The following is a 10,292-nucleotide window of genomic DNA, read 5'->3' on the forward strand; positions in this document are numbered from 1 at the left end:
TTCTTCATCTCCAGGTCAACCAAGCGATGCCAAGGCTGCTAAGCCCATCCCTTTCCTTCAGACATACATGGGAGGAGACTCCCCCTTCTGCCACTGGACTATACAAGAGAGGGGAGGGAAAGAGAAGAAAGAAAAAACTACCGTCTTCTGTCCACCATTTTAGAGAAAGAAAAGGGATTCCTCAGCCGCTTTTCCTATCTGACATCTAAACGGAAAAGGCAAGAGATCAGGCTGTTTCCTCACTGCATTAGATGGGAGAGGAAGCAGGATAGGAAGAGGGCAGGAAGCAGCCAACAAAAGGTAAGAAGAGATACTAAAATTCCCCATGTACTAATGCTTCTGCATTTGAATCCAAATTCTTAGAAATCCACAACCCAGCTGTTGAAAAAGGACTTTGGGAAAGCTGGGAAGGGATGGAAGGATGTCTGGCTTTGTCTGCATAAGTACATGTTTTTTCTTTGTTTTGTATTTGCATGCTTCATCCAAACTGTTACACAACATGAAGTTTTATAAAGCTATACGGCAACACACACTCCCCACACATCCAGGGAAAAACCTCAACCACACTAAAATTTGTTCAAATGAACACCCAAGTCTAGCAGGACACTAATGTTGACTAAGTACCACAGGAAAATTATGCATTAGAAAATAGACCCTGCCTAGTTTTGAGACAACTGCTTTCCCATGGCAATTCCGATGCCCTAAATTCACTAACATTTGCCAGATAGCAGCAGCTGCTCCAGGATTCCTTTGGCAAACGCCGTATCTCACTTTTTTGTTCTCAGTGTGCTGCAATTTCCTGTGGAATGAAGAAATCTATACTACAAAGAGATGCAGTACTAACACTTTCAGAAGTAAATTATTTTACAGCACATGTATTATGGAGAGAAATATAATACTTGGGCTGAGAAATTCCCAAGCGGGGAGAGATTAGAAAAAACAATCTGATAAAGAAACACCATCAAAACCTTTTTTTTTTTTTTATTTAGTGCAAAAAATATTGGGTAACTGTTGCTGTTTGCTGTTCCTAGAAAGAAGGGAATTCTGTTGCCAACAGCTGTAGTTTTTCATAGGAATTATAAGACTATATTGAAGATTTATGTTCCTAGTTATCCAAACTAGGGCAGAGAAACCAGAACAGTCTTTTCCCAATGAAACAGACACACTACTTTTGTTAACTCTTACTATGGCAGTATTTTTGATCTTCAAAACCAGAAACTCATGCTGTGGTTGATGTTTATAAGGATTAAGTCTTGCAATGCCACTCTGCACAGGGTGAACTGACTTATCACAGGCTGTTATACAAGCCAGAAAGATACCCCATCACCTTTAAATCAATTAAAGTCATAAATACTTACCTCCAAAAGCACATGACTTTCAAACTTCCTTCTTGATATTTTGGGGTTTAATAACTATGCTTTCCCTAGCATAGTTGAAAAGGTTTTCTCAAAGCTGCAGCCAACTGGCAGATCCACAGGAGAGAGGAGAAAGGGGACCCTAGGCAAAAGGCTGTTCTTGCATAAAGTAAACAAGCAAGGGGAAGAAATCTTGGGTCTCTTTGCTTCAGTTACACAGATGCAAGTAGCCCTACCTGCCTGCACATCACCCTATGATTCTCATGGAAAAACCATTCTTCATGCTCTGCAGGATTAAGTTCTTCTGTGTTTAATGGAACTACATCAGATAACAGTATACAAAACTATTATTTTTAAGTCAACTGACATTCAGCAATAAAACTCAGGATATCAGAGGTTTTAAAGTTCATTTATTTCCAAGCAGCCAAACAGCATAGTCTGGGTTGAATCCTGGGCCAATTTACAGTTCCACTCTATGCTGTTCCATGAACATTGCACCGAGTTACACAACTTGGGAATCAATAAATCCATTGCCTTGAAACAATTTGCTCAAAGACTCACAATGAGGCAGTGACAACGTCTTGCCTAGATCTCAGACTTTGGCTTCCATTTTGCAGTTGCTTGGTCCACCAGATATTTATACAACATCAACAAAAATATTGTTATTTCTGATTTTCTGAAATTGCTGTTTGTTTGGTTTGTTGGTTTGGGCTTGTTTTTTACTAGGAAAAGAAAATAAACTGGAAGTTTCTAAATAATTACAGTTGTGATTTTTTTTTTAACCAACTATACTTCTCAGCTGAAGGAAGACTAGAAAGCCCAATCTCTTTGAACAAAACGCAAAATAATTCAAAGGCCTACATGAAAAAAACACTGTGTACATGCCAGTTTTCAGGTTCAGATAGACATAGTCTAAGTCTATTTAATTACTAACTTTAAAAATCCTACACGTAATCACTGAGAAGCAAAAGACTAAAATAAAACCTTCCATCGAGGATCAGTTTGCTACCATTCCTTAGTCCTGCAAAAGGGTTTGTAAAAACTGAGGATACTTTCCTTAACAGAATTTAATTGAGCATAAGCAAGTGAAAAGACAGCATTCCATTTCCATAGTATTTATGATCCAAAGGAAAAAAAAAAATTTAAATCTGGGGACATAAAACTAACTTCCATTTTAAAAGCTTTAGGGTCTAAAAGCAGGATACTGCATATGTGGCAAGCTTTTTTCACCACAAATGGCTTCTTTAAAACAAATTACCATTGACAAATAATCAGCTATAAGAATAGTTTCCAATAATGCAGAAGTTAAGTTATCTAGCATGGCACTAGAGAACACACTTAATTTTAAATGTGCTTATAGTTTTATTAGAGCCAATAGCTTTTTCCATGCTTAAGGCTAAGCATATGTTCATGTACTCTGCCAAGACAAAGGCTTCCAAGTCTGTTGTTAGAATGCAAAGCGAAGCTTTTTATCCCAAACCACATTTTCTTGCATGTAATCAGCATTGATGCTGCCACCATAGTTTCCAATTCATTCCAGGGCGCACTCAGCATTTATGAGGGCACAGATGGTGCTCTCTTTCTTTGGTTTCTAAAGAACATACCTAAACATTAAAACAAACTTGGCTTTCTGCCTCCTATCCTGTTCTTACTCTCTGTATTGCCACCATAAAAATAACGGCAACCTTTGATCTAACCTGGAAGCCTTTTCTAATTTACACACAAAATCTGGCAATAGGACTATCAAGTACAGTCAGACCACTCGAAACCAGAAAACCTGATACACAGAAATCCAGCACATTAGTCACAAGTGATCAGGAACAAGCAATCCACAAAACAATCAAAAGGACAAAAATTGGTAACAATTTTTTTAGTAACAAACTACATGATCCTGACTTTTTAATGGCTGTGTGTGTCTGGAACTGTAAGCTGCATTCAGCAGTTTAAGCAGCAATTATCAAACAAATTATCAAAATTTGTAAGGCAAATAAAGAGCACTAGCATGACAGTATTTAAGCAAGCAAGGCTTTTCCAACTCACTCAATGCCATGGTTTGCATTATGCTGAGAACTTGTAGGCAGCATAGGATATTTATTCCCAAACTTTGGAAAACTATTTACTCGTTTCCAAGCACACACAGAGCAACGTACACAGAGACCAACACAAAAAACAGCTGTTACAATATTCCATTAAAAATGTCCTAAGGTAAGACATCTCAGATTTGTCCATCAGATCTTGACAAAAGGCTCTTGAACATGCAGCTAACTGAGACGCAGGTGCACATGATGGTCAGTGAGTCTTAGCCACCTTCTTCACAGGCTTTCAGTCTCACGCAAAGCACACTGACACTGGAAAAATCACATGTCATGTGCATCAAAATATGTATGATCAAACTCAAATGGGGGTACAGCAGGAGGGAAGGGCTTGGACAAAGATTAATCAGACTGCTTGGAAAAGATGTTCCCAAATGAGGACTATTTCGCTACCTTGTCGGTAACATGAGGTTAGCCAGTGCATGCTGCCAGAATCTGGGATAAGAAACGTGCATTTAAAGCAGTTGTCCTGACTTCAAAACAGCTCAGCAATTGCATGCATAGACTGGTAAAGAAATCACATCTGATCTCATCTGAACAAACATCAAGTCTAGAAAACTAGCTTTAGAAGTACATTTAAATGTCAAAAAGCCAGAGATTATACTAAATAATCCATTAGCTCCTACATTTGTTTTAAAAATAAGCAACGGCATTTTGCAAGTAATGATCCTAGATATTTGCACTCCACTAAATATAATAAACTAAATAAATCTAAATGAGCATAAAGTACTAAATCAAAATTACATTAAAATCATAATAAAAGTAAACAAAAACTCTGTAAACATAAATTATTCAGGAGCAAACTGTAAAGCATATGTAAATTAAGCAGTATTAGATATGGATGGTGAAACTACTTTTTATAGTGCACTCCCTTTGAGGCAATGGATTATGGATCTTCCTATATCCCAGCCTCTCCCAAGGTAGCCCCTCCTGCCGTCTCCTTGATTCCTGAAACTCAGCCCTGCGCTTGTCCCAAACTTTGCAGTACTTCTTGGTGTTTGAGTGGTTTCCAGGAAATTCAGGCTGCTCCCTTTTCTTGGTATCATGAGTTTACACAACGCATAACTTGAAATTACCGGTACATTCAATACTTTTAAAATTATGGCTTGAGAACAAACTTCAAAATAGCAGCAACAGCAACCCTGGCCTTACCTGAAGGATCTTGTATTGTCATTTCCTTACGCTTCAGGATCAGCTTGTCCTTAACCCATGGGAACTCCTGTAAGGAATCCAAGAACGTATCAAAAGCTTTGGGTCCTCTGGTGGGCAGAATATCAAGGAGCATCATGGTTTTCCTCTGGCTAGTGGTTTGGGCTTTTATTTCTTGAACATGACTGTCTGTGAGAATCCCTTCTTGGTAAAGATACTGAATAATGAGTCCATCCACCAGCACCTCCGTGCAGAGCTCCAGGCGCAGGGAGCGTAAAAGTTGCTTGTCTCTGGCATCCATCTGGCAACCTAGAATGTGTGAAAAGCAGTAAGGAAACGTGTGAAGATTAAAATACTTCAACCTTTAACATCCAGAAGTGATATTTTAACATCCAAAAGTGATGCCTGACACCTGTCAATCTTTAGAGAAAACTCCAAACTCAGAATCACCAACCTGGCAAAACTACTAATGATCCCCATCATCTTGTTTCCACTCAGATTTCACTGTCTCACGAGGTAAAATGATGCAATTTCTGGGAAATACTAGACAGGAATAGAACATTTGGCATTGCAAAGACCAGTCCTTTGCTGGAGTGAAACCCATGCCAAATAATCCTTCAATTAACTGGCTATGGTCCATAATAAAGGCAGCTAGAGCACCTGCCAGTCCTTAAGAGACACCAACCTCCCAAAATTAAAGAGATGCCACACCTGAACACTGATAAAATTACAAAAGCAGCAGCAGGACTGCTAGATGCAGGTAGGTAGCCAGGTAGAAGCAGCAGTAGCAGCAGGGACAGAATCAGCAGGTAACTTTGGTCTACACAATGCATTTCAAGTTTAGGGTACCAGGTCATTCTCACCCTTGCATCATCCTGGAAGGCTGCTCTGGAACTCAACTGTACTGATGAGAAGAAACTCTTCTGAATTTCCATCTCAAATTTATCCCCTTCTATTTGCAGGCATTTGTTCTGCCAAAACTGTTCCTTAGCCTAAGTAGCTCTTCTCCCTCTCTTCTAATGTGTTCACAGGAGGTGATCAGATGCCCTCTGCCAGCTTCCATTTGACTTGACTGACACAAAACTAGACAAAAGCTGAAAAAGATGCATTTTATAGCCACTCTACAAAAGAATAATCAGGGTCCAGAGAGACCAAGCAGCTCATCCAAGATCAAGTCAGCAGCCCATGCCAGACTTTCAAACTGAATCAAAGTGTCTAGTCTAGTCCTTAACAACAAACATATCCCTGGGTCCATTAATGGCACTTGGAAAAGAAAATGACAGGATAACACAATTAAAACACCTTCTCATTACTAAACAATGAAGTCAAAAAATGGCAGCAGGTGTTGAGTGTGATTACCAAGAGGGTTTCTCACAATTAAACTAGACATTGCTGTTTGAACCACTAGACCTTACAGAAACTCTATTTCATTCAGCTTGAGGCTACAAGGACAGACAGAATTTTCAAAGCTTTTGCATGAAACTTGATGAAGTCTTTTTACCATCAGAGGTGCCTACTAACTCCCAGGGCCCCATCAAAGATTGTTTGCTTGGCCTGGTTGTTAAAATTCAGGAGGGTAACCAACAGAACATATTGGCATGTAAATGACACCTTGGAGAGACTGCAAGAGCACAGTGCCATGAGAGAGAGACTGGAAAACCCTGGCTGTGACATCCTCTGACAAAGCTACCTTCCAAAAACGCTTCCATCAAGTGTCAAAAGCACTGCTGGAAAGCATCTTCCTTGAGGACTCCATCTTTCCCGGGCTACCCAGTAAATTTCTCATCTACTCTAGGGAATTTCAAGATACTTTCTGTCTAGGGATCATGTGGGAATCAAACACTGCTATGCCAGTCCATGGCCCTAAGAAATGCTAGTTTGCCAAGCAGAGTTCAAACATCAAACTCCATCATGGATTGAGACAGTAGTGCAAGCAAGGAGATGGAGAAAGAGAACTGGATTTTTCCACTTGACGTTAGGATGCTAATTTTGGACAGGTGAAGCTGAAGATTCTGGTCTCCAATACAGGACCTTCACACTACAGGAAGCAATCTCTGGACTACAGCAAAATTCAAGCAGTAAATCCTACCACTTCTTCCTTCTAGGAGAACAACCCTGAGCTCGTAAAGCACTTGCAGAGTTCAAGAAAGGCATCCAGCAGCACCTCTGAGCATGTCATCTCAACCCAGGCAGAAAACTGTTTCAGATACTACAAAACTTTTGTTTCACATTCTGAATGGGTCCTGAGAGTCGTTCAGGACCCTCCTCAAGTGCTGGATGAGGATTATACAGAACTTGACAAGTTCCTCTTCTTCATGATGAAAGTAGCTAACACTTTTCAAAAATAAAGCTCTTACAAACCAAATGTTTGCACCTTTGGGCACTGACAAATGCCTATTGAACCAGGAATCTGAAGGGGGAATTTCTTCCAAACAAAGCCTTTGCCTTGCTGACTGTAGAGTGCACAGCAGTGAGGGTTTAAAGTCCTGGTACCAGCCTGGTAAACCTCCAGGATGGGGCATATTAATTTCTAAGGTTTTTTTAAAGATAAAGTATTTCTTTGTGTGTGTTTACTGCGAGAAGCAAATGTCTGAATAGGAACTAATCAGCTAGATACTGAAATATATCAGGATTTCGATGTGTAACAGTGTTGGGATAAAGTTTAGTGCAACACGGAATTAACAAATTCATTTAAATCACAGTCTATATCTAGGGATTCAAATTAAGCTCTGATTTAAATTTAGAAAAAATTTTACAGAAAATAAAAAATATGAGATGTCCATTTACCCAAAAGATTACATGGTTCAAATATTACCCAGGTACTTCTGAAAATGGATCTGTTCCATTATAAAGCCAAATTTTAAGAAATATAGCCCACAAGCTGGTGAATGAGCACAGTCCTTGACTCATCACCACACCAACACAAACAGGTTTGCATTTTTCTGTTTCTGACAGAGTAACTGTCCATGAATAGGAACAAAACTTTTCATAAGAACCCCTTCTGATGTTAAAAAGGCACATTCACTTAGGTCTTTAGCTAGAAACATTTCCCCGTTTTCGGAACACCAGCTGCAACTCACCTGCATAACCCATGAATTAATTCTGGCTACTCACACCAAGCCTAGGGGTTAAAAATCTTACACTTACACTTACACACACAAACACACACACAGAAATATACACACACCCTCCAAAACAGCAAGTTTTGCTTTTAACGTCCTCCCTGCCGAGGTCTGGCAGCTGCTGCTCTGTGGCAGCCCGGGGCCAGCACCCCGGCCGAGCCCCCGCGGGCAGCACCAGCCCCGGCCTCCCTCCGCGCAGGGCTGCGGCAGCGGAGGCGGCCCCGCCGCCCCGGCCCGGCCCCCGCGGAAGCCCGGCCCCCGCCCGGCCCCGCAGCGCCGGGGGTGCCGCCGAACGGCCCCGCTCTGCCGCTTCCCCCTCAGCGGCGCCTGGGACGAGCGGAGCCGTCGGCAGGGCCCAGGCGAGCGAGCAGTGTGAGGGGAGCTCCCGCCGCCCGCCACCCCGCGCCCCATACTTACACGAGGGGAGCGGGAAGCTACCCAGGGCGCGCCGGCGCCCGCGGAGCTTGCGCGGAGAGCACCATCTTTGTTGAAGGCAAGAAGGCTCCGCCGGAAGCCGCCGCCGCCGCCCTGCTGCGGGCCGGCCGAGGAGGGGCGGCCGCTGCCGGCCCGCCAGCGCGGGAGGGGCCCGCGGCCGCCATGTCAGCTGCGGGCAGCCGGGCCCCGAGCGGCCGCGCCGGCAGCAGCCGCGTTCCGCCCGGGAAGGGGCCCGGCCCTGCCTGCGGGGCCCCGCCGCTGCTCGGTGCCGCTGCCGGGGCGGGGACGGGAGGTGTCTCCGCCAGGGAGGCGCCTTTCCAGGAGTTCGGAGGACCTGCTGCGCTCTCGGGAGTTAGGGTGATGGGGGTGTTTAGTGAGAGGTGGGGTTGTATCTAAAATTAAATTCGAAATTACGAAATTGTCGTTTTAGTTACATTGGAAATAGCTGATCTCATTACTCTCTAGGCATACTGATTCCTGTTTGTGAGTATGCGTTAAGCTGAACTTCATCCTGGTGCTGGTATCGTCGTATCAAACACAGAGCAGTATTATATCGAATACTGTGCACATTTAGGCTTCATTACTTTCATCTGAACAGCCTGAAAATGAAGAAACTGTAATAGATGAAAACCATTTAGTACAGTAAGAGCGGGCCTGTGTCTACCGCAGTTCTATGCACATTCTTGTTTCATTCCTCTGTTACTGAATACTGTCTTATTCACTTCATTTTATACGGATATCTGGAACCGAAATGCGGTGGAAAAGGGAAGACTGCGATTCACAGAGCTGTAAAAATGAGGCGGTGTCACTTTCGCTCACACATCATGGAATAACTTTTTTCCATCTTTGCATGGGTGTCAGGTGTCACACGGGATTGAGTGGTGTCAGCCCTTTTCCTTTCACGTCAGGACCGCAATAGCGATGAAAGGGTGAAAGAAAAAAAATTCTTCAGTGCTGGAGCGTACTACCTTTGAAGCTGCAGGCGGCCACAGCAAGCTGGCTGTGGTCTGCACAGCGTGCTAATACCTACCCTCTGGAAAAGCAGGAAAGGTGGTTGCTGCAGCTGCTGCTAGAAACGTCGTCACCTTGTGAATCCCATTTGTACACTCTGTTTAGACTAATCGTACAGATTTAAGGGTATTTGAAATATTTAAGGGTATTTGGAAGCTAGTTGTGGAAACCTTTACGTGCCTGTCGTAGATACTGTACCCGGGAAATACTTGCCGGGGAAAAATGTAACCAAAACTATTATTGGTAGAGTTCACATACTGCCTATGCTTAACATGATATTTATCTACAGGATTTTGCATAAAGATAGGCAGTCACACTCAGGAAGCTTAAATCCTTTTCCTTTGATTTTCCTGTGGCTAACAGTTGAGAAGTTATGTGGACACAGAATGTGAATCAGCCTTAGAGGCAAAGTTTGTATGCTGGTTTTAAGAAATGTTTTTTAAAAATAGATACATTTATCGTGTGAATAGCTTCTGCAGAGATGCTATTTGTTTGGCAGTTTTAAAGAGTGTTTTGGTTTGATGACATAATGTTTTTATCTCTAATTAGTTCCAGTTAATATATTTGATGCAGGGGGATTAGTTGCTTGTGAATAATTAATAAATAATATCTTATTACAATCCATCTGATAAATCGAGGTAATTTTTTTTTGTCTCAGGCACACGTTAGTATTCTAGGAACGCAGACTTAAAAAAATCTAAGTACTCCTCTGGGTTGCTTCAGAGCAATGCATTAACATATTTGACAGCACTGGAAGCCACACAAGTCATCATCGGTAACTCCAAGGCAAGAAGTATGCTGCTGTTGTAGCCAAAGTACAACTGAGGTGGTTTTAAATTTTCTTGCCACAACGTTTGTAATATTAGTTGTGAGGAGATACGTTTGTGTACAGCACAGCAGCAGCAGGGAGCAAAGACACCGCAAACTGTCTGTAGGATTGTTTCTCAGTGCAGCATTACACAGCTACTGAAAGTTTCCTTTCCTGGCTTCTTGTACTTCTGATTATCAATGCTGCTTTTTTTTTTTTTTTTTTTTTTTTTTCCCCCTTTCAGTCGTGATCTAAGGAACTGTATTATATCTGGAACTGGAGTGACCAAACTTGGAGACTTCAGAGAATCTCAGCATTG

At 42.2% G+C, this 10,292-nt stretch overlaps 1 protein-coding gene across 3 annotated transcripts in view; it reads right to left on the reverse strand.

Moving 5' to 3' along the window:
* Positions 1-8,272, reverse strand: part of CRADD (CASP2 and RIPK1 domain containing adaptor with death domain) — an 80,523-nt gene extending 72,251 nt beyond the window's left edge. Inside the window, exons 1-2 of one of the 3 annotated variants that reach the window (XM_033058106.2) lie at positions 8,137-8,272; positions 4,601-4,906 (exon numbers count right to left, since the gene is read on the reverse strand). In XM_033058106.2, the coding sequence (XP_032913997.1) occupies positions 4,601-4,898 (298 nt within the window). In that variant the 5' untranslated portion in view covers positions 4,899-4,906; positions 8,137-8,272. Of the gene's footprint in view, positions 1-4,600; positions 4,907-7,677; positions 7,761-7,784; positions 7,905-8,136 lie in introns of those variants that run through there. The other 2 variants (XM_033058107.2, XM_033058105.2) reach the window with 2 other exon arrangements.
* Positions 8,273-10,292: the final 2,020 nt, after the last annotated feature.

Source organism: Catharus ustulatus, chromosome 4, assembly GCF_009819885.2.
Source record: "Catharus ustulatus isolate bCatUst1 chromosome 4, bCatUst1.pri.v2, whole genome shotgun sequence".
Classification (NCBI taxonomy): domain Eukaryota; kingdom Metazoa; phylum Chordata; class Aves; order Passeriformes; family Turdidae; genus Catharus; species Catharus ustulatus.